General features: G+C 39.8%; 2 protein-coding genes across 5 annotated transcripts; both read left to right on the forward strand.

Moving 5' to 3' along the window:
* The first annotated feature begins 662 nt into the window (after positions 1-662).
* Positions 663-7,538, forward strand: LOC131663077 (proton-coupled amino acid transporter-like protein pathetic). Its single transcript, XM_058933168.1, has 7 exons — positions 663-748; positions 816-969; positions 1,414-1,620; positions 4,128-4,570; positions 5,851-6,014; positions 6,458-6,651; positions 7,449-7,538. Exons 1-7 carry the CDS (start codon positions 663-665, stop codon positions 7,536-7,538), a joined length of 1,338 nt encoding a protein of 445 aa, XP_058789151.1.
* Positions 7,539-12,286: 4,748 nt separating this feature from the next.
* Positions 12,287-24,529, forward strand: LOC131663070 (proton-coupled amino acid transporter-like protein pathetic). Of its 4 annotated transcripts, XM_058933155.1 has the most exons (8): positions 12,287-12,643; positions 18,035-18,106; positions 18,848-18,928; positions 20,983-21,340; positions 21,874-22,149; positions 22,231-22,409; positions 22,539-22,708; positions 22,802-24,529. In XM_058933155.1, the coding sequence occupies exons 2-8, from the start codon at positions 18,045-18,047 to the stop codon at positions 23,158-23,160; spliced, it is 1,485 nt and encodes a 494-aa protein (XP_058789138.1). In that variant the 5' UTR covers positions 12,287-12,643; positions 18,035-18,044; the 3' UTR covers positions 23,161-24,529. The 4 variants fall into 4 exon arrangements, with proteins under 4 accessions (XP_058789138.1, XP_058789140.1, XP_058789139.1 ...); XM_058933157.1 differs by lacking the exons at positions 12,287-12,643; positions 18,035-18,106 and adding an exon at positions 19,076-20,534; XM_058933156.1 differs by lacking the exons at positions 12,287-12,643; positions 18,035-18,106 and adding an exon at positions 19,018-20,534 and having other exon boundaries at positions 18,855-18,928.
* The last annotated feature ends 189 nt before the right edge of the window (positions 24,530-24,718 follow it).

Consider the following 24,718-nt stretch of genomic DNA (forward strand, 5'->3'; position numbering starts at 1 on the left):
TGTAAACTTATAGCTAAATAACTCCAAAAGGAGTTGAGAAAGCTCAATAAAAAAAAAAAAAAAAAAAAAAAAAAACTTATCCAATTTGAGTCCACTATATATTTCATGTGAAATTATGATAAAATTATTTGAATAGGAAATGATCCTGGCAATAAATTCTAGACAAATTTAAGAATTTACTAATAATTTTCTTGGAATTAGATCGTAGCATTCAAAAACTTTGGTCACATGTTAAATTCCTTTGTCAATACTTAATCGGAAGCTCATTTCAGTCAGTGGACTATTGACAATTTCACAATCTTTCAAATCTTTCAAGAGTGATTGATAGGTTAATCCATAATTGAATCGAATTAACGTAGTGAAAGGTAAGATGAATATTTCGACCTTGACTGATACGAATGGATATACGAATATACTGCTCAAAATATTTATCTCTTTCGTATATAAACAATAAGTTTGCCCAAAGAACGTATAATGAGATAAGCGTTGTCGCTCTTTATCAAGAATAACAAAGAACGTGCTCTGTGTTTGTTACGTGTGAACAGCATTGATGAAAGCAATTAGAAGGAAATTGTAGCTCGTGAGCGTTTTTTTTATTCAAATAATTTCTCATATGCGCACAGAGATGATATGATAAAGCAACTTGCACATATTACAGAACAATGCATAAAATTCAAGGTAGCGTAAGAAATGACGAAACTGACGATTACGATCCTGTGAAATACAGACCGTCAGAGCAGATAACTTCGTAAGATCGACAAATCAGCAAAATTAATAATTCATGACTACTAATGATCCAAATTTTACGTTTGTAGTACGACTTTTGCGACGTTTATGCATTTATTAAAGGCTGCTATCGGAAGTGGAATTTTATTTTTACCATACGCTTTTAGAAAGACTGGATATATTGCTGCCATTACTTGTAGCATTCTCGTAGGCAGTATAAGCATTCACACGGCTGTTTTAACGGTAATGTCCTCGTTTTGTATTCCGTTTTAATAACTACATTGCAGCTGGCCTGAGAAATTTGTATTTCATATCTTCTTTGAGTCTTGATACAAATAACAAGTGCGAAAAAACAATTAACCTTTAGAATTTTCCGACTGTCGGTATACAAATTTGATATAGAAAAAAAAGTACATGACAATCTGGAATAGATATCGATACTTCACTGCATTTTACTAGCTACAATTGTTTCTTTTTTAATAAAGAATGCACGGTCAGGTCGAGTAGGAACTCAAACATGACTTGATAAATTTTTCGAACCACACGAAGTGTTGAACAAAGCACCTCTCGATACGACGATAATATAAGAAAGAATCGGAGTGGCGCAAACGGCGAAAGAAAAGCAAAAAGAAAAAATGAAAGCTGCTCTCAAGGACTTTGGCAAACCAGTTTTTCCGAAATGTGCAGGTGCAATGCAGCCAGATCCTGTGCAAGCGCGCGCGCATACCCTCGCTGAACTTTGCGGAAACGGCCGAGGTCTCGTTCGGCCTGGGACCGGAACCCTTTCGAAAGTACGCCAATGCATTTGGCGTCGCGACCAACGTCATCGTTTGCTTCGTGCAGTACGAGACTGCCGTGGTCTATGCGCTCTATATCGCCTCCTCTTTACAACAGGTGAGAAAAGAGAAAGGTATGCGTAGGCACCAATCAATCTGCGGCCTTTACGGGTCGCCCAAGTCTGTTAACTTTGGAAAGGCTCGTTGAAAGATCATTAGAGCGCTTTCAATTGAGCGAGGCCTGATCGAGGGCTGGGATTCAAACTCCCCTAGTGTCAGGCTATTAATACTTTTGTAAAGCATATACAGTAGCCAGAGGAGACAGCGCTACGGGTCTTATTTGGACAACGTAACTGCGTCACGATAATTTTTCGACGGGCCAACGCGATATCACTTGGGGCATAAATCACGAACTCACGGCTGTTCATAATTGCAATGAAATATGATTTTCGTTTGGGTTATCCCGGTCATATCATGCCCCGGTAATAGAATAGATCCGCGCGAAATGTTCATTGACGCAACGCGGTGACGGAAGATTATAGTCTCGTTGCTCGAAGGTCAAGTTGATTCAAAGATACAATCAATTAAGAAAACAACATAATTCGAAGGCACAATGAGAGAGAGAGAGAGAGACGGGGCCCTTGCAATGAACTTGCAACCGGTTTTTTAGACGGCCGCGGACGGCTAAGAATCAACAGATGTCCGTGTGCGCACTTGCGCGCGCATTAAACTTGTTCGTCCTTGGCCCCGAAGGGTTGCGTCGAATGCGCGCTACACGTGCAGGCAGTTAACTTTAACGATGCCCTCGGAAACAGTGCCGGACCGATGGCGTTCCCGCGCTCTGCCCTGCACGCGCAGCGACGAAACGTCGGGAAGGGCGCACTGCCGCATTTCGGCGAGCGCGCACGCGACTTTGCGGCTCCCATAGCCGCCACGCCATTTCCTGCGTCGGAAAGTGTCGTACGATGGCGTCACGCTGTTCGCATTGCCGAAGCTCTCGCGACGTTCACGGATATTTTTTCTGCCGCAACAATTAGATTATCCTTGTATACCCCGATGAACTCGTCGGCTGCAGGTATTATAGCGCTCGTCTCCATATCAATTGAACGGTACACGTAATGCTTATCTTAATAGTGCAGCGGGAGAGCTAACACCGAGACAATTCTTTAATAGCTGATATCTCGCTATCAACACATCAAATATCCATTATTCTATTTTTATTTCTGCGCGACACGCTCTCATAATTTTTTTCGTACACGCGCGTCGTATAATCATCAAAGTTCCAACCCATCACGCAATTTCACTGTCTTCATTCCAAGCCTCTCTCGCAGCATTGATATACAGCAGTCTAATTATAAATGAAAAGAAAAAAAATTACTTCCTCTTTGGCGTGACTATCTTGTATATTTCGGAGCACTAAAATGCGACATTAATCTAGTCGCGCAAATCGCGTAGACTCTCTCAGCCCGCAAAACACGAGGAAATGGCAGCGAATTCGCGCGGCAAATGTCCCTCTACTCGTGAAAATCGCACTTTCGTCGCTAGTTTCTCTCCCTCCCTCTCTGTTTCTCGTCCTTTTTTTGTAAAAGTAGAAAGCCTGCGGTGCTAAAATTTATTATATTTTCTGGATGTTTCCAGGCGACGACGATCGACATCTCTCGACTGTCGGCTACGCTGTAGAATGTGCGTGTTTGCACACCTCGTCAATTTGACAATTCGAGTAAATTATACGAAAATTGACCTCCTCGGCTGTGTTTTTGTTTTTTTTTTTTTCACTTTATTGTTTACTTAATTATCGGCGGAAAACTGTGACTACGGCTAGCGGAGAGCGCAGTGCGCATACATAAACGAATAAACTGTTGAAAGCCAATACGTTAGCGCGATAGAGAGAAAGTCATAAAACTTTAACATTTGACATGCCGACAATCTTAGCAATGATCCAATTGCACAACCACATAATTACGTCGTTCCTGTTTTGGCGACGAAGGTCGACGACATTAACATGCCAATAAAAACAGACCGAGCTTTTGTCTGCTCGTGCCCTTGCGCGCGAATAAGAAAAATATGCGAAATAATGAGTATATTTTTTCCTTTTAGTGCGTGTCGTTTCTTTTTCCTCTTGACTAAGTACTAAATTCTTCATATGGCACTTGATACAGACAATGTTTACATTCCAGCGACTTCGCCAATACTGTCATTGTACAAATAAAATAAACGTGCCAGGGTTAATTCGCGTCTGTACTCTAAATAGGGCAGATTACCAAAACCATTTGTGACGAATGCTATAAAAACGTAATTTTTACTTTTTTTCCCTGTGAAATCATCACGTTATTTTGCTAGTGGTTCTGGTCCGATTCCGGATCACGTACTAAGATCAACGTTTGTCAATGTTCCAACTCGTGATCATAAAGATCATTCGTAACGATTGCGATTTTCGACCATGAAATGACATGCCACTCGACTGAGTATTACAAAATTACTACTTGTACAATGTACCAAATCATCATCTTTCGTAGATATCTCAAGCGTACAATCATTAATTGATCTAGTTTTTATATAACAATTATGGCTACAACTACTGGTTTATATGAAAATACATTGAAATATTTCTTTCCAATTATTCAGGTTATCGAGTATTTCGCCGATGCACATGTCGACGTTCGCTGGTACTTGATGGCCTTGATACCGATCTTCATCGCTTTTTCACTAGTACCAAACTTCCGATATCTGGTACCGTTCTCGGTGATGGGCGCCGTTTTTCTCTTTTTCGGCTTCTGTTTGACCTTCTACTATCTACTTTCGGACTTCCCATCACCGTCGAGACTCGAGACCTACACCGACTACGAACAGCTGGCTATCTATTGTGGCGTCTTTCTTTTCGCTGTGCACAACATGTCAATACTCTTGCCGCTGGAGAACTCGATGATCCATCCCTCAATGATGCCAGTTGTGCTGGGTAGCTCGATGATCGTCAACGTTTGTATCTACATACTATTTGGTTTCCTGGGTTATAACAAGTATCCAGATGCGTGCGACACGGTTATTATGAATCTGCCTCTCAATGAATTGTAAGTCTTCAGTGTTATTGCATCAGTCAAGCTTTATGCTTTCCTTAACAAAGTTAAGTCAGTTTTACGAATGAATTTTAATTTTTTAATAACAATCGTTTCATATTTTTTATTTACACAAGTTGAGTAAAGAATTGACAGTAGACTTTTGCTCGAATTCGAAGCGTATCAAATGTCATATGAATCACTTTGTATCTGCATCTTAAAAATATGCTTGATTTAATAAAAAAAACTTTTTATGTCATTAAAGAACGAACAAATCACTCAATCAACTAAATATTTAGATCATTGTGCAATACTTCATGCCAGAACTGCAAGCTCGATTTAATTCATTCAACATTACAATTTATTTGTTTATTACATTACCTAGCTAGCGCGAGAAAGTAGATTCTTGTTCTGTGTGAGGTAAGCCCAAGCGAAGGGAGGGTGGAAAGGTAAACGAGACGAGAATCTCTTTCCCAAACATGTTAGGTACAGTCTTTTTTTAGTTTTTTTTTTAACAATGTACGAAAAGCGCAAATTTGAGCACCGGGTGTGTGTACGGCAAAGTTGTATTTTTCATACGACACGTTGAAAAATAATAAAATACAATAATACGAGTTTTGCTAAACATAACGTATTAATAAGGTGATTCATATTACGGAAACGTATATTTTTTGACCTTAGCATTGACAGTTCATTCGCTTTACTGTACCAGGGATTTCTATTGCTAATTCGTGTCTCGTTTTATTTCACCTCGTCAAAACTTAGCTCTTGCGGTCGATCAAGGCTGTACAATAGTCTTCCGTATCTCACTGCAACCTTGAGTTAATTGCTGAAAATTTTTCATTACTCACAGAAAAATAGGAATTAAATATAAATTTATAATACTATTTGTTTACTAATTTCTACTAATTGACAATTGTTTATCAATTTAAAATATTGTTTTCATGATGAACGTCTGTACAAATGAAACATTGAGAAAATACGTTTTTGTAAAATGATTGATGAGTAATAGAAAAATTACTGATAAACACGAGAAAAAAGTATGTTTAATGTAGACACAATGAACAAAATTCCATTGAATATGGATCATCGTGTTCATTTAAAACACACTCGTTTAAAACTCTCTGTAAATATTTGATATCCATTTTCACAGAGAACTCAATTGAAAGAGTAATCCACTTTGCAGTATTCGGTTGAAAATATTAGGCCATTCTGATAACAAAAGCTAAATTTGAATTTTTTAATGTTGTTTATAAGCATTAGAAAAGTAAATCAATCTTTATCATTTCTTGCAGGCCAGCGCAAATGGTAAAAGTCTCAATTGTCCTATCAGTCTTATGCACTTACGGTCTTCAATATTATGTGCCTATAACTATTTTATGGCCAATGATTGCAAAGAAAATTGGCGATAACATATGCTATGAAAGATGTTTCCGCATAGGCGGTGTTATTATTTGCAGTAAGTAGTTTCGTATTAGAATAATGTTGATCATTCGTTAACGATAAATTACGAGAAATGAATTCACACTTTGTGTATCAATACACTATTCATTTGTATATTAATACTATTTGAACTAAAATTCCATTTCTCAGAGTTCAAGCATCTGTAAAAAATGTTATTTATTAAATATTTTTGAAAATTACTGTAGATAAAGCTTATTATCAAAAGGCAGTTCACTCACACACGATTGAAGTAATCACAATAGACGAAAAACAAGTTGATCAGAAGGCGAACGCTTCTCATTAAAATAAAATCACATTTTTGGCACCTAACCACATGTGAATTCGCACCATCTCAATATAAAAAAAAATAAAAACAATAAACTCACTAAATTTTGTACAATCACATAAGGATTGCGGCAAAATACGTAAAATATTAATTACCATTCTGTTTGCGTTAAGCTCTGCTGGCAATAGCTCTGCCACACATGGCGTCGCTTCTGGGTCTGTTTGCAGCAATAAGCATGACAACCGTGATGCTTCTAATCCCCATATTGATTGAGATCGCAACCAAGTGGAATTATCTTACAGGCTGCAAAGGCAGGATTATGATCATCAAGAATATTGTCATCAGCATCGTTTGGCTAATGCTTCTGGTAAAGGATTGTTGATATAATAATCAAAGACTGCAATTTATTTGCCAATGCAAACAGCCTCTTTATGTTCATTTTTCCAATCTTTGATAACTCTCATGCATATTAATCGCAAAACTGCACTTTGAATAGTCTATCATAACGAATCATATTTTACAATCACTTCTTATTATACTTGCGCTGAACAGCTAAGAATATTTAAAAGCTTTTTAATAATTCTAATCCAAGCCGTTCAACTGGATAATAAAATGAAAAAATTCCTTGCAGTTCAGGAATTTTTCCTGAAGGAATGTCGAAGTAGCTTTGAGCTATTGATTTTCATTTGCACTCATTCGCAAATCAATGTAATTGTATCATAATGTTGGAAAAAGTTAATTAAGCAGACGTCACGAACATATTCGAGGAAAAAGATGGGCATGCATTACAAAGAATCGTTTTCAAGTCTTTGGATATTTCTACTTAAACGCAATCGGTTATTTGGAATAATTTATTTAATGAAATGTGTATTATACCGAAATTAATGAGTTTTCACTGTCATTAAAGATTATTAAAAACATATGTAAAAATGTAAGTGGAAGACTAACATATCACACGCTTTCCAGTCACACGAAGAACGGTAATTATGTAATACGCGTATGAAACATTAGTGACGCCTTTTCTTGAATTTCCTTCGAAGCTGTAAACGTAAACGTATCTGTTAATGTTGCGACATTTTTTCCAAGATAACGTCATTACATATGTCATTACAAAAGAATGTAACGTATAACTCAGTGACACTGATCCAATCATCTTTTCGACAGATTTTCGGAACTCTGGAAAATATAAATTCTATCATCCGTCAAAAAAGCGGCGATGAACCAGTTACATCGGACATGTGCTCCACATCGTAAGCTACGCATTACGCATAATTCGTGGATTATAAATATCAATTTTCAACTGCAGTACACGATCGCTATTGTCGGAAAGCTCAAATAATATTGATTCGAAGGTGAACCGTATTGTCCAAATTTGTGCAGTGAAAACTTATAGTAAGTATAAATAAAGCGAAAATAACATGTATTGCTTCGAATAAACATCGGTTTGTCCCTGACTTTGAAATAATCGTTTCATAATCCACATTCGTGGCCTAAAATTGAAGACTCGTTAATTCAAGTGGTTATTCGTCTCGATTGCGAATAATGCTTTTGAGCGAGAACGGTTGCGAAGCTGGCCGAGCTCGAGGGGGGATCAAACGAAATAGCCAAAGGAGTTAAACGGGGAAAATGGCACTAGCGGCAATAATGAGCGCGAGGCGGCCGCAGGACGGCGCAACCGCCAGAGCCTTCTGGAACTTTCTCTGTGTCGCGCGCTCTTTCGCGAGTCTCGAGAAGGGCCGACGCAGATAGTTGCGGCTCTGCGCGCGCGAGAAGAGTTATTGCCGATGCGATGAGATAGACTTGCGCAAGAGGGGAAAATGTACAGGAAGCGCAGGGATTCGCGCTGAATCGTCGTGGACACGCTTTGAACGGTAATTACGGTGCGCACGAGTCGTTGCGATGTTGTTGCCTTGTTTACCGTTCGGGGAAAGAAAACGTGATCCGCGCCGTTCGAGGCAATCACAAAAATTTAATGCCATTGTTGCGTTCGATTGGCCAAATACGAGATACTCGTTTACGCGCGATCACTTATGCGTATGCGTTCGTACACGATTGTAACGACTTTTTTCAACAGAGTCGTTAATATTGACTTTGATGGGATTTTTATTTTTAAAGAATTCAGCTCTGCTACTTAAAATATTATCATTGGAAATTCTCGATAGCATTGTCGGCAAGCTAATGCTTTCTACGAACTACCTTTCGGGCAGTTGTAATGATCCAAGAAAAGTTTTCTAATATTCTTTGTTTGTCCGAAACATTAATTAAACGGGTTGTAAATAAAATCTTCACCTTCAACATCGATGAGTAATTTCGACACGTATCGCGCATAAATTCAGGAAGGAATTTCTAATTAGACGTTACCTTTCTATTGTCAAAGCTACATGCTGATGAAAGATTTATTTTTCAAGTGTTCTACCGGCGATTGATAAAATTACACGTGTGCTATTGAATTTAATTGTACCGAGGAATCTGCGTTATCATGAAAACTAAGTACATTCTTTTAGTTACAACGGTACAATCAAACGTAATATAAATATGTTCGTTCTCACTGAGTCATTTTAAAGTAGGAAAATAATGTATTTTCCGACGTAGCTTCGAAAAAAATTAACTTGCGAGTTCAGAAAACGCAATTTTTAACACAGCAATTATGAAAAGTAAGAACGGGTTAGTTAGATTGACAATTATGACGTATAGTTTTTTGGTAATAAAAAAGTTATGTGATGTACGTGACGTAAACATTAACCGGAAAATAACGTTTCATTTGTAACGTACTTCTTCATTTAGGTAGTCGGTAAGTAGACGTATGCTAGAGAAAAGAAAACAAACGAGAGTAAATTTAAGGAAAAATACAGCTCATCACAATGATAGTTGTAAGTTGATGACATTCTAGTTACAATGTTTTGTAAGTAACGAATTTCATTTTGTCGTTGCCATATGTAGCTCAAAATAAGATAATAGGCTCCAGTGACGTCTACGAACCACTGAATAAAAGGATATAAACGAGATCGTGATTTCTCCACTCTCAAAATTTATTTTATTCAGGTGTATATTTTAATGAATAAATTAGAAAAAAAAGCGTTAACATAAAATCAATTTTTTAAATCTATTATTATTACAAATTTTGCAAAGATTAAGACATTTATGTTGCTTTGAGTAACGTTAATACAAAGAGCAATAAAAGGATATTATTAACATCCATATGTCGAGAGAAGTTATTATCAATAAAACGTTTTCAAAGATAACCGATTCTAAAAGAGTAATGACGACACAAAAGTTGAAATCCATTGTTGTCTGACAACAAAAAAAACTTGACGATCTTTAAAATGATGGTTGTAACATAAGCATTTAAAAAATGCCGAATCTAAAAGTAAATAAAGATAAAAGAAAAGCAGGCTACGGCATTGAATGAAGGCTTACATTATCTCGTGCACGTTACTTCAGAATTGGTCACGTGTACGAATATGTACACTACTGAACCGGTACGAATATTACACTTTTCTAGTGGATAATTCAGCGTGTGAAAGAAAAGCGAGAATTTGCATAATCTCGTTGGTATCTACCAAATTGTAGAGTATCGCGAAAACGGTACGCAGGTAAAATAAAAACATCCATAATTATTTTATGGGTATCACTTTAATGCTCGCGTGTTTTTCTTTCCGCCACATTCGAAACAAAGTGTTTCCCGGTAAGCTGTGACATAACATCCATAATTTGACGAATGAAAATGTGGAATAGCACCTGTTGCATACGCCAGTGTCCTAATTGTCGGCGCGCAGTCACGCGTACGCGTAAATGTATAAACGTGCACTGAGCACACAGGCGACGCGAGTTACGCTTTCACGTGTGCGCGCATAATAGCGTGATTGGTTTTTCTCAGACATCTAGTAGCAGCCGCAGCGAGATGCATAGCGGTCTATAAAGTATACCTTTATAAGAATGCCGGACGAGCAGCGGCAGTAAGATGAGAGAGAAAGGTGAGGACTTACGATATATATTTGCTGCGTAGTGCTCGCGGCCCATGGCGTGCTCTACCTATATAGCGAGAGTGAAAGGAAGACAGGCGTCTCCCTGTGTACGTACGCGTCGTGCTCGCAAGCGAGTCCGAGCTATTTAGAAAAGGACGACGATCCATGCTTTACTCTCCTGAAGACACGTGCTCCCGAATACTTTTTGCATGATTATGAGTCGACGCGATAGAGATCGATGGAACCGTTCTACGCAATTCTAATTGTATTTTACCTTAGACGTCACTTAATTAAATTATTATCGCCTCTTATCGACTTACATTTTTCAGGATAATCGTCAATTTGATGGTTAATCCATTTATTTTTCAGTTCTCATTCATTCTCGCAATTCATTTGCAATTCCTTTTACGGTAATGGAAAATTTTGAAAATTGTCAGTGTACAAAACACCTACATTTTACAGTGTGTAATGTTCAGTATGCTCGTTGTTTATATTCTTATAATACGTTCTCAAACGTTTCATTTATTTAGTTCATTGCTCTTATCCTATCCTCTTCTATCGAATCTTAATCGAAATGCGATCGAAGACGTCATTAGCAATGATCATTGACAGTGTGAGTACAAGCTTGAAGTATTTCTAAAGACTCAACGAAGATCGGTGATGATTAAATTTTCACAATCATCAAAGTACGCCAGACCGATAAAAGTCACAGCGACACAGCCGGATACACCTTTAATCGATTATCAGCTTTGTTGGACATATCTGAAAAATTACCGCCGCCGCGTTAGGCGCTCACCTGTCGTAATTCGAATTAGAGCAATTAAGTATACACAAAAGCCAAGCTGATTATTTTATTTGACGGACGCTGTTGCGCGTAAACGTGTGATTGTATTTCTCCGTAGTATATTGGCTGTAAACTTGGCTCAGCTATAAAACGCTTTTTAATATTTCATTCTTTTCGTTAATTCGAGCTTTCTCGCTCAGACAATACAACGATCGCAATTGTGCAGGCTGTCTATTATTCACTGCGAGTTTATGGAATTATAGCTCATTAGCGCGTCGTTCGCTAGTATTTAATTGCTTCTCTAACGTAAATCATGGTATTTCTCGGTAGCATCATCTTGCTCAATTTGTTCAGATATATTTCAGCTGATCGATCGTTACTTACGTCCTCGTGATTTTCTAGCTTCAACGTTCTCCCAAAAAGGCTCCTCGAAGGATCCCTTGGAGGCAAGGATGCCTTGGAGTGTCAGCCTGACCATATCGACCCTCTTTCCACTTGCAAGTTGAAACAATTTTGAAATGAAAAAAAATATTGTCACGGTCGACAAGACGACACAGCGTGCACTAGTAGAACGTTATTCGGTATTACTTCTCCGCGAACATCGTGCATGTGGATTAACTGTTACACGCGCGGCATGACCCTCGAACTTTCGAGGTCGGGGAATTTCCAGTCCTTTTGGAGCCCCCTTGCAAGTTCCTAGGAGGTATTGTCTCGTTTCCTGCCCTTCTGCCGTTGTTTTCGACGCCGTAGGTACGAAACCAGAACCAGCGACATACAAAAGCGAATCGAGACAAAGTAACAGACGAGAAGTAACGTGCAGGGAAAAACTCGACGACTAGGAAGCAAGAATAGCCTCGAGCTCTGCTCCTGCTGCTGCTGCTGGATGAGCAAATGTACAAATTGTGCGCAGAGGTGAATTCGAAAGAAACGAGTCTGTGCCATGGCTCAGATAAGCAGGCAGGTAGTAACGCGTGTATAACACAAGTACACGCAGAGAGAGAGAGAGAGAGAGAGAGAGAGAGAGAGAGATGTGTGCGCGTACGTAGCTACAGTGCTTTTTAACGGGCATCCCTCCCCACCATCGGTTTTCGGTCGGCGCGAGCCTCGTGTAGCGGCCCCCGCCAATGCGCGCGGCCCGACTTCGGGAGAGCCGGTAGCACGACGGCGGCGGCGGCGGCGGCGGCAGCGACGCCGCGCGAGCACCACGCGTTGGGTATACGTCGTCGGTGGTATATAATCCTGCCACCACCAGCGGGCCCTGTCTAGTATTGCGAGAGTGCAGCGAGCTACGGCGGCTCACACTTGCTCGCGCCGCGCTACGTCGTCGCTACACATTGCTCTAGCCACCGCTCTCCTGGACAATCTCCGCGCGCACGGATACCAAGCCAGCTCTTTCGTTTCTTTTCTTTCTTTCTGACGATACATTTCCACGTGCCGGCAGACCGCCCCTGCAGTACAGTGTTTGCGCGGTATAGACACTTCTCTATTTACGTCGCCTCCAGCCGGCGTTGTGTGCCTGCCTTTTCCGAACTGATTTTCCAAACTTGGAGGGGACTGAATGAACCAAGGCCCGACAGCAATTTTCATCAGTAATTAGAAAGAAATACAGAGTGAGTAGTTTTGTTTTGATTTGCGTAATTTCGTTGAGAAAAAAGAAAACGAGTCTTCGAGACCTTTCGCACTCGCAGTGCCGATTTCGCCTTCTACGCAAGGAGAAGGACCTTGGACAATTCTTTCGTCATTATTAGTGGGAGAGCGCGAACATATAAAGGCGTGCTTGGGCCATTCTTTTATACCTTTCTTTAATTCGAAAGCGTAATGACGTCTCTCTCTCTCTCTCTCTCTCTTTTCGTCGCTGCGTTCGTTTGCAAGTTACGCAAACGCATCCCAGTAATAATATCATAAAATTATATAATTACGTTCTCGTGTTACAATTATAAATCGCCATTGAATTATACCTCCGTGGAATAATTCGATTTGTTACGACTTGTCGCTGCCAATTAATTTCGCCGCGACCAGATGTAGGTCTCGATTGTTGCGATCGAGTGCTCTGCATTCCTGCAAAACAAACCCAATACTAAGTATGCCTTTCGCAAGCTAGGTCTCATTAAGGAAAGAAGTCGAGGCAAATAGAAAACGAATGGGCCCGCGCGCTACTGCTACTGCGGCCGCTGCTGCTGCTGCTGCTGCTGCACGAAGTCAACGACATCGCACTCGTAACCTTTATTTTCCTCTCACAACAACGCGACTACGTTTCGCAAGCGCAACTCCCGTGTGCGAATCACTTTCCAATTATTATCGCATCGTCGTCCAGAGAATAATGCAGAGCTCGAGCGCCGCCGCGGCTCATCTCGTCGCCGAAGATACGTCGTTCGCAGCGGCAATTGCTCAACGGCACTCGCGGCTCGCGGCGCGCTCTCGTACAGAAGCGCTCGAGCGCGAACAGCGGAATTTTCTAAGCACACGCGGACTTCTTTTCGATCTCTACGACCTCAAAGTATTATAGTTGCGCGCAATTTTGTCGTTGTGAAAACTCACAGCGCCGGACGGCGATGTTTAGCGCGTGCTCGCTGCAGTTTTTCCGCCGCTGCGCGCGCTCCCCTTTCCTCTTTCTTGCCGCGATTTTAACGACAGACTCAGTCGGCGGATACACCACGACGCGGCTTCTATGCCCGCGCGTTCGGAGCTCATTTTCTCAGAGCCAATTCGTCATAAAGTCGAGCTCGTCGCGTTCCTACTTGCTGAACGTCGACAGAACGAACGAAATCGGCAGTCTGCGAATGGAAAAGAAAAACACACGCGCGCACAACAGGCAGCAGCCTCTCACCGCCCGGCTGTCTGCGCAACTCGGCTCGCGCGACGAAGAGAAAAATCAGAGTAAATGAATTCCGGCGTGGAATTTTCACGAGCCTTGTTCGGTGCTAAGATCGAGCGCAATAAGGTGGTGAAACAGCCGATTAAACTGGGTTGCGAGCCGTAGTAGGATCCTCCTCTCCGGCGTCGGCGTTGTCGTCGTCGTCGTCGTCATCACACGATTTCCGTTTCCTCGTGCTTTTTTTTATCCAGTTTCAGTTTTACTCGAATCTTTCCTCTCTCGCTCACAGCGGCGGCTATTACCTATTCCTCAATTTATGCGCACTTTAAAAGTCCATTTTCAAAATTGGTTTTTCCAGTCTACCTTAGTTTCCGTTCGCGCATAAAGAAAAAGAAGAAGAAAAACGTTTCCAAGTAATAAATCTCGCTTTTGTGTAGCAGTTGCAAAAACATTTCCATATTCTCGCGTCGTGACACTAAAAAGCAGCGGAAGAATCTGCTTCTAATTTGAATATTACAGTATAAGGGATTTTCCTTGAATGCTGCTGAATAATCGGACAATATTGACAAGCTTAATCGCAATTCAATCCCGAGAGTCAACAAATCGAATTGTTTTTGTTTTTTGTTTTTTGCTACCATACAACCGACCTACAATCGAAATTAGAAAATCAATAGTACTATCAGCGAGTGCGTACGCACCGCTTTGGAATCTCTCAATTTCGTTATCTACTAAAACTTCATTATGAGCATTATTCTGTGACGCGCACCGCTTTCTTGGACAGTTCATTAACGGCTATTGCTAATTTTCGGCGATGACTCAGAATCTCGGTAATGGTGTTTTCGCTTGATAAACAAACAATGCCTCGTAATGTTTTCAAAATGCCACGCATAGGAAACCGATCACGTGAGAGAAATTCGAATGTTCCGACTCACGCGGTGCACAATTTTCCACGTGGCGGTCTTGAATTCCACGCGACCGGTTTTTTTTCTCTTTCACGCGTCGTATCAGCCTTCACAACTTAAAGGAATTTTCGTTTTTCATTTGGAAACGCTTTAGAAGAAACGCAAGTTAAAGAGACACCTAAATTGCTCGAAGTTTTCCGACTCATTTGTATTAATGTATCGTGAATGACATTTGCCGAGTTGGCGTTGCTGGGAAAAAAAAAATATGTGACACACAAAGCTATAAATAGTTAAAGCGTTCAGCCCACGAAACGTATCAGTTAGCTTTAAAAGCTCTGCGACTATAATTGCATTCGCGCGTTGCGCGTGACAATATTTTTGCCGGAAGAGCAAAATACAGTTGGTACAGATTCCGGGAAAAGGCGCAATTCAAAGACATCCCTCCTGACGCATGGAAGTGGTTTTCTCTTCGCGACGGAGAGGAGAGGGGGAGGAGGATGGTTGGCGCATCGCTGGCTGCAGGTTCACGCCAGAGAAAGCCGCGTGCCACTTGTTAAAACAATCAAACGCACAGGCACGTGCAGTCGGTCTTTAAGCGGCTGAATTATTCAGCGACGTCACGAGAATGAGCGGGCGGAGGAGTGGCGCGTCGCCCGTTGCCCAATGCTCATTCGATGCTAATTTCAAAATTCTCCCGTCGAGTTTTCACTCGTACAGCGGAGGCCTCGCCTCGCGATATCGCCCGTCGAGTTTTCGACTCTAACGACGCGGTCGCTGACATTCCAATCGGCTCGATCGTTATCGCTAGGCAGACGCCGCCGCGGCATGCCACGGATGCAGCGGACACTGGAATTCTACGGGCGCTCAGCGGAAACCTTTCCACTCGATCGCGCGCGCGCGCACGTGTCCCGAACTCGGCTTTCGTTAAAGCGGAGATGCGCAGATGCGAAAGGTGGCAGCATCCCGTTCCTTTCTCGGGCGCGTTGCCAAGCAAACGAGCTGCGTCGTTCGGAAAGGGACCCCCGTTCGCGCGGACACAATGGCCGTACCCAGCCGCGGCGGCGCTCGCGGGGTTACGCAACTGCGCGTCGGACCGCGCAAATGTGTAACGCCGTGCGGTATAGTCTAGGCCGCGCACGTGCGACGCGCGCACATCAATCGGAGATTTCACTCGGCTCGCGGGTATACGTGCCGCCGATAAATCTCTCGAGATCGACGCGTATTGTACGCGGCGCCGCGGGAACTCCCTGTACGTCGGCCTTCGCTTCCTTCCTTTTCGCGGCGCAGCGTTTGTTTGGCTTTCGGCGCCTGTAATGTGTACCGCGCGCGGGACACTACTCTTTCAACGCGTCTGCATGCGTCGGGGTTTCGCATTTCGCCAGCTTTCGGAAATTTCCTGCTCGCTCGTGTACTCTTTGTAAATGCCATTGAGATTAACGAATGAACTGCGTCTCGAGTTACCGAAAGAGATTTTAATGACGTTCATTCACTCCTTAGGTTTCCGCATATTTTTCCACTATTTGTGTTTTCTGCCGACTTCCAAAATAAAGAAATTCTGTAGTCGACCTGAATTTTTTTTTGTGTACGTACGTACGCGCGCATCTCTGGGACGGTTCATTCCCGAAATAGCATTACCAAAATAATATCCCTAAAATATTCTCGCAACGGAAGCGAATCTTGCATCAGTAATTCTTTGAACACTCGAGTATTTTTTCAATGAAGTGATACGATATCGCGTTCTTGTCAACGAGAAATCGCATCTGAGGATCAATCGAATCGGCCCGTAAATGAGTCATGTAAAAAATTGATTATTCCATTCGTGTATACTTGATAGATAGGTCGCTTCGCAATATTTCATCTGCTCTTTTTGCTAAATTCATTGTCTAAGTGATGCTTTAATTACCTTAAACTATTATCGAACTCGTAATCGTGAAATTCAAAGTAACGCCGCGCGCCCCATAAGCGGATACGATCGAATGTAAAGAAATTGAATAACTAAAAATAAGGTTGAAAGTTCAATGCGTTATTAAAGTTGTGCAACCTTTTCCTCTGCGGCAGGGTACTGCGCGACTTCAATTATCTTCAATGATCAATCACCGCGGGAGCGTATCGAGTGAAATGTAATTATCTATTGCTAGTTTTTTGACGCTTACGTTATCGCAATTGGTTTTCTCTTTCGATACTTGTTATGCGTTGTCACGTTTTAAATCTACGGATCACGTGAACACTGCGAGCAAGTCTGCGCTAAGGTAATGCTTTTAGAAAAATTATCGATCAAGGATCTTGAAGCTTTCAATCGTTTATCAATTACATCGTTAAAAAAGGTAATTTTCTTTCATAGTCAGTTAAAAACAGTGGGTAGTTATGGACCGTTTATATAATCGACTAATCCGTTTTCAACAAAGGCGAAAGGAATTGAAAAAAGAAATCTCGCTGCTCTTAATAAATGTTTCAACTCTGTCTTTGATTACAGCCGTATTAGAGCTTCAATATTGAAATCAATCAAGTCAATACCTCGGTCAAATACCTCTGATAACAGCCGATGAAGGATAGAACTGAAATTGCCGGAAAAAGCTGTATAGAGCTCGCGACGCCGACAATCGAGTTTCGCCATCGCTTTTAGCTAGTCTATCTATAATCCGCGCTAGAAGAACTCTTGCGACTTCATCGCGCATGTTGTTGCTTTACTACGAACCGACTACGCGTACTTTTCCGAGCCCCCCTTGTGGTGCAGAAATAGTGACGTTCGCGTTCCGTTGAGGCTTTTTCACGCTCGCGGAAGATTATCTGCTAGGGCATACTCGTTAATAAATTCCAAGTAGATTGAAATCGGGGTCATGACGCGACAGTGCGGACTCCTTTATCACCACTACGACATCAAAGCAGATCGCGGTGCGATTTTCCAAGCAGCCACGTTATCCTTGGGTGCGCGCGACTGCAAACAACACTGACTGTGAACAAACTAGCGTAAGCGCAACGTTTTTTTGTCTTTATTTTTCTACGTCGTCGTCACGAGAAAAAGAGATTCCCACTCCTCCAGTGTCTTTCCTACCGATTGTGCATGACATTTTGTATATATTGTTCACTTGTCACTACACCAGTTATCGGACGAAGTAGAAGCGAGATGATCTCGAGGTAAGGGCGTTTCGGGCCATATTGGAACGCTCCTTTCCTCTTGCCGTTAACACGTGCACGAGCCCTCATAGATTTATCTAATTATTTTTTTTTTTAGATTATTTTGGATTCTCGTTCAGTATTAATGAGGGAAATCTATTTATTTTCAGAACTTCAAACATGGGCAAAAAGGAGGAAGCAAATGAACCGCCAGGAGAGCAGATGAGAGATTTCAGTAGCACGTAAGTGTGCTTGTCACTTTCACCGTTAATATTGTTAATAACAGACTAAAACGTTTCTGTTTTACGTCGAAAGAAAAAATAGTAATAAACTATAACGTTATAGACCGTTAGCTTGGTCAATCCTTGGACACAAATAAAACATTATCAATGTTGAAAAAAGTACTGGCATTTTACTTATTAATTTTGTTTTGATCATTTTTATCTCACGTGGTATAACTTTGTCATCAAATGAATAATTGATCACACGAAAGAACATCAATAAATAAAAATACGAAAATAATGCTCACCGATATGCCGCGGAGTAATGACCTTGGCCTTAGATTAGCTTATCGAAAGGTATTAGTAGTGCACTGATATCGCGATAAAATACCTGATTATCGAATCATAATCCAAATGCAATCGAGCAATCAAAACTTGCTACTTCTCAATTATTTCGCGTTATCGTAGGTATACCGAATCGTTGACGTAAATCGATATTTCTTATCAGCGACTAGTATTAGATTGACGATAGGTGGTGAGAGCTTTTGTCGCGATAAAAAATATGCCTTTGGGTTTCGACTCAACACGTGCGGGAATTTTTTGTTTCTCTTTTCCAGGACAAAATGCAACGGGCTTTTTTTTTCTTATCTGCGACGGGACTGTTTTTTTACCAAATAACGAAATTTGGAGACTGTGAAAGTGTTTCATGTTCACCGAACAAAAGGAATGTTAACAGAAAATTTTCCTGTTTTTCTGTTACAGAACTAAAATAGCACCGACGACCGGAGAAAAGGATGAACTGTACAATCCATTCGATCACAGAGATAAGAAGCACATGACCTCGTAAGTATCGTTGATATCGAAATAAAATACAAGTATTGAATGGAATCTTTAGCAGTGCTGCTTTCTGATTCACAACGATATGTTTAAAGTTAGAAAGTTACGAGTCCTTCAAAAATTACATTCTCTCTTTTGGCGACTTTTGTGCAGCAGGAAGGTCACTGTGCTGGTTTTTCGAAAAAATCGATAAATATTTAACGCAAACATCTCCACATTTAACATGGACTATTCAGAAAGAAAGAAAAAAGTTGCATTGAATCAATTAATGAAGATTAAGCCTCTCCTCGGAGATAATGCCACACGGATAATAATTGTGCGCAACGCCAACAAAGCATTGATGTCCACGACCTCAATACCTCGTCATTACCGTCGTCACTTATACCGTATGCACACAAACGTTTCCGTTTTTCATCAGTCCTCCCACACGAAGACTGCATAAGAAAAATCGCGCGATTATATAGCGATAAACAAAAAGAAAAACATCTTTAAATCAATAGTTTGATTTATCATGATTTTCAGCGCGGAAATAAAATGTCATTTTCATGGTCTTCCGCTGAACTGCCGAACAAAAAGTTTTATGATGATGACAAGAAATATTTGAAAGCGTAATCAATCACTGGATTTAATTTTAAATAGATTATTTATATCTTGTGATACGGACAATTTTAAAATGTCTGCTTGTTAGGTGAGGTTGCCGTTTTTGCGTAAAAAACATTGTCATCCAGTGTAATCCCGACGGATATGAAAAATACATTTGTAATGATATTCTTATCTTAATACTTGCGGACCTTGAACGCACTTACCGTCAATTAATATCAACATTCTTCTCGACTTTCGGCTATCCTGTGCATCTTTTTTTATAGACGCGATCGAACAGGTAGATTTAATGGCTAGCGATCGCGTGAAAAGAATGGATTGAATAAGCGTAATGGGAACCTTTCACCTACGTCTTGCATCGAGATCAAGGTCGCCCCTTAAACATACTCGACGGATATCACGTGCTCGTAAGATTCTTTGTGATTCTTCAATGGCATCGTTTCGTAAAATTGAATATTAAATAAGTATGCACTCAGTCGCAGACATGAGTTTATTATCATAAAGGTAGAACATGTGTCGTATATATTGATCATATGAAAAATATCGTTATAAATGGACGATATACTTGTCTGAAGAAAAAGCGAAAAACGATGAATTATGTAAATTGTATTCGACAGATCTTTGTGTTGTAATATATGATTTAAACAAATTCAAATGTATAATCTGCATATACGAACATTAAGAATAATTGCAAAATCAGGTAAAAAAATATCCTTCAACCGGCTGAAAAGTGAAAAAAAATAATAATTTATATCCTTATCAAAGTCATAACTCGATTCCTTGGAGCACGTGTGAGATTTTTTTACAGTTGATAAATTCCTAGAAGACACGCTGTCGTGAATTAAAAATGGCAAACTCTTTACAAGATACATTTGGTGATGCTTAAGACGATCGTTCAATCATTCCATTATTGAGTATTGGCTCAGGATTTCCAACTAACAGCAAAAAGTTATATCCATTCATAGTCTTCAAAAATGGTATCGGATTATCAGTGACGTCAATTCGAAAACTTGTGAGCTTATAGTGTTTTCATATTCAAACAAAGCCCAAAAAAAAACATATAACTGCAAATATTGATCACGAATATAGCGGGTAGAACAGTAAAATCTCAGAGTATGCTCGTGGTGCGTCGATGCAACCTTCGCGAATGAAATTGGTGACCTCAGCGCACAACTCGTTCTAGTTGGATGTCTTTGTATTTCCTCGAATCTTTTAGTTGCGTTAACCACAAATCAATTACGGTTAAATTAGCATTGCGAGCGCGCTCTGATGCACTGACTAATCCTCCTACAGAAACGCTTTTACCTTGTCACACATTTAATAAACAAAGCGGTTTTTCAAGCATTTCATTGGGCCATCGCTTTGTAGAAGCTCTGACTCAATATCTATAATTTGGTACAGGCGAAAGAACTGTTGGGATGCTCTGCTAACTTTTTAATTTTTTTCCCCGTGATTTGCAGGGATGCTGGTTCGGCGACGCACCTCATCAAATCGTCCTTGGGCACGGGTATCCTGGCGATGCCAAGTGCGATAAAGAACGGTGGATTGATAGTCGGTGGTATTGGTACGGTGCTCATAGGTATCCTGTGCTCGCATTGCGTCCACATCCTGGTACGATCGTCGCACGTATTGTGTCGCAAGACGAAGACGCCGCAGATGACGTATGCCGACACCGCCGGAGCTGCTTTCGAATATGGACCAAAGCCCCTTAGGAGATACGCCAATTTCGCGAGGAATCTCGTTAACTGGGCGTTATGCGCTACATATGTCGGTGGCTCGTGCGTCTACATAGTCTTCATAGCGACGGGTATCAAACAGGTGGGTGGGTGCACATCACAATTGCATACTTCGTTTATTCGCTCGTCACATATCCGTTTATCTAACAGACGCTTCGGTGAGCTGTTGACTTTGACTAGTTCGGTGATCTCATCGATGTCTTATTGGTTTGTCTTTGCAGATATGAATCTGTTAATAGGCATGCGGCGCGTCATTACGATTAGTTGAGAAGTCTCGTTTGTTCCGTGGAATAAAGTACTGTTTGACTGACATCAACAATGAAAGTTTTTCGTAGAGCTTAAAATATGTATATTTTTTAAAAATAGAAGCCGCAAGGCAAGGAAACAATTTGCATAAACTTGCAATCGTAGGCAGATCTTTTTAAAAGTTCTGGGAAATGGATTAGCTTGTTCTTCGTGTGTAATACGCGCATGTTTATCCATAAAATAGAAAATTTGTTTTGTCTGGCAGCGAAATGTAAAAAATGTTGGTACTATGTAATTGACAGGTAACCTTTGAAAAGTTATATTAAAACGATGAAGTAAGTAACTCAAGCAATAAATTTTTATTTTCAGCTAGGAGATTACTACTTAGGCCAGGGGATCGATATAAGAACGTACATGCTCTGTTTAATCCCAGCCGTGGTCCTTCTGGGACAGATCCGGCATTTAAAGATTTTGGTCCCGTTCTCCGTTGTGGCTAACATTAGCTTGACGATTGGTTTTGCCATTACACTTTATTATATATTCAGCGACATCCAACCGCTAGAAAAGATCCATTACGTATCGACTTGGGAGCAGTTGCCTAAGTTCTTCGCCACCGTTATCTTTGCCATTGAAGGAATCGGTACTGTGAGTATCTGCCTTTTTTTCATTTTCTTAAAAGCTCTGTTTTGTATCTTATAGTAAAGCGCAGTTGTCCCTTCTTTGTAGGTAATGCCAATCGAAAATAGCATGGCAAATCCAGGACATTTTATTGGCTGTCCCAGTGTACTCAATATCTCAATGACAGTTGTCATTTCATTATACACTATGATGGGTGTGTTCGGATACCTGAGTTACGGGGACGACGCTAAAGGCAGCATTACTTACAATCTTCCAGTTGATCAAGTGTAAGTATGTATGAGCAAAAACACGCGCGTTGCTCTTGATTTTATTCAAAATCAATTATTCGCTATGTTAATGACGTCCGTGCAGAACATGCATGAGTAATAAACATCACGCTCTTTTAATTTTTCCAGCCTTGGACAGATTGTAAAGATACTAATTGCTCTTGCAATCATACTTACTTATGGATTACAATACTTTGTGCCTTTAGAGATTATTTGGAATACTATTAAGCACAAGTTCAGCCACAGATGGGAATTCCTCGGAGAAACCGTCATGAGAGTGCTGATGGTGCTACTTACAGGTAATTAAATATATTTATCAAGAATGGATTTGTAGGTTGAATAGCTTTCCACGGGCTTTGTGAAATTGATAATTTGGTTTGTTTGTTTTTCAGTGAGCGTGGCAATGTTAGTTCCATCACTCGACCCATTTATTTCTCTGGTAGGAGCAGTATTCTTTTCATTCCTTGGAATATTTATCCCAGCTGTGGTCGAGACAGTGTCGTGTTGGGATGGACACCTTGGTGCCGGCTACTGGAGAATATGGAAAAACGCTTTCCTCGTTTTGGTTGCCTTAGCCGCTCTCATTTCTGGAACTTGGGTATCGTTATTAGATATTGCTGAGCTGTACGTCGAAAAATCCAACGTTAATGTTACGACGCTCGCTCCGGTCGCAAATACGACAGAGTCAATTCTATTGACAACATTGGGTATTATTAATAATGCTAATGGTACTATGGCACTACGACCGTAGTCACTGTCGTTCATTTGCCGATCATACTGCAAATGTGCATCGTCATTGTACAGCAATGTTTCACTTAAGGCTCATGTCAATTTTTTATAAGTTGTAAATAGTAGCTTTAGTGTCTGGATTGCCGAATATATTAATAGTGATGTCGCATAAATACTACAATATCGAAAACTCATTAGATCTCGACGCAACTGGAATTATTACACTGTTTGATACATTTACTGTGATTTTCGTGTAAAATTACGGAATCCATTGATTGATGAATTTGTATATAACTTATTCCATAACACTAGATTTATTCGTTATGAGAAATTATTTATTAATACTTTGAATTCCAGTTAACCAGGTTTAGACAAAACGGTATATTACTACAAAATTTGAATATTACATTAGTCGATTTAAGCTTTAACTGATTTTAATACTCGTGCTGGATCAAGATCCAAGTTTGTTGCTAAATATACGAATTTCTTAAATCATACTCATATTCATAATACATCCATCTTAGAAATATTACACGAACATGACAATTTATAATAATGTCTAGATCGAAGGCTTAACTCGTTTTTTTACATAAAGTATAAATTAATTTGATTCCTAATTATACTGTTTTTCTACCTAAGGATTAAATATATTTGCAGTCAATTATACAATTATTTAGCAATAAAATATTAAGAATTGAACGGTGATCTTTCCTACAATTAAGACACACATATGCTTTACAAGAAAAATTAGTAGACATTAAAACTCGTCGAGTAAGTGTAACTTGAGTTCACTATAAATTATTAACTTCAAGCCTAATTGCATGAAAAACAAATTTATATACGTGACAATTGTAGCATTTTTGAAGGACATATAAGTTGAATGATGTCAGTAAATGAGATTATAAAATACTTTTATTCCCTTTCGTGATTTTTATTTGCTGATAAGATAATACAATCGTATTATTTATTATCAATTTGTATACAGTAGGCTTTATTTTTAGAGAACTGTCATTTTATATTTTTGTTTGTCGAAATCACTTTTTTACATGTTCAAACAAAATAAAGCCTACGATGATTGCTGACGTAGAGATTAAGCGAGATATGCAACGATAAAGCAGGATTTTATCACGTATGCGTTTATCCTCAAGCGTATTATATTGAACGATTAATTTTGTAAATAAACTATTAGCTACAGTTTAGTTAATAGTAACCTGGTTGTTTTAGTGTAGTATGTAGAAGCGTATTAAATAAGATTTTTTATAGTTGTGATCTTTCTTTAAGTAATTACTGCAATCAGTATACATTTAATTTTAAGTTATAAAAAAACTATATACATAATGTATATACAGAATGTTTTACGATGTTATATTGTTAAACAAATAATATATAAACATCACAATTCTGTTATCACTTATTCTTTTTATTTTTAACCCGACACCTCTTGAATTCTAAAATTTAGATTTATAAAATATTTTGCATGATTTGGATTATACGTTAAAAGCTTTGTTAAAATATAAATTTTAATAGAGTTTTTGAAAAATTTATCAATTCATATGTGATCATAAATATATAATTTTTCC

Source organism: Phymastichus coffea, unplaced genomic scaffold, assembly GCF_024137745.1.
Source record: "Phymastichus coffea isolate CEN01 unplaced genomic scaffold, Cenicafe_Pcof_1.1 PCOF00031, whole genome shotgun sequence".
NCBI lineage: Eukaryota > Metazoa > Arthropoda > Insecta > Hymenoptera > Eulophidae > Phymastichus > Phymastichus coffea.

Bases quoted from the DNA above. Each gene is read 5' to 3' on its own strand.
- LOC131663077 (XM_058933168.1), top strand. From the start codon at position 663: ATGCATAAAATTCAAGGTAGCGTAAGAAATGACGAAACTGACGATTAC. The intron at 1,621-4,127 runs GTGAGAAAAGAG...CCAATTATTCAG, and splicing joins TCGCCTCCTCTTTACAACAG to GTTATCGAGTATTTCGCCGA. The intron at 4,571-5,850 runs GTAAGTCTTCAG...CATTTCTTGCAG, and splicing joins AATCTGCCTCTCAATGAATT to GCCAGCGCAAATGGTAAAAG.
- LOC131663070 (XM_058933155.1), top strand. From the start codon at position 18,045: ATGGGCAAAAAGGAGGAAGCAAATGAACCGCCAGGAGAGCAGATGAGA. The intron at 22,410-22,538 runs GTAAGTATGTAT...TAATTTTTCCAG, and splicing joins AATCTTCCAGTTGATCAAGT to CCTTGGACAGATTGTAAAGA. The intron at 22,709-22,801 runs GTAATTAAATAT...TTTGTTTTTCAG, and splicing joins GCTGATGGTGCTACTTACAG to TGAGCGTGGCAATGTTAGTT.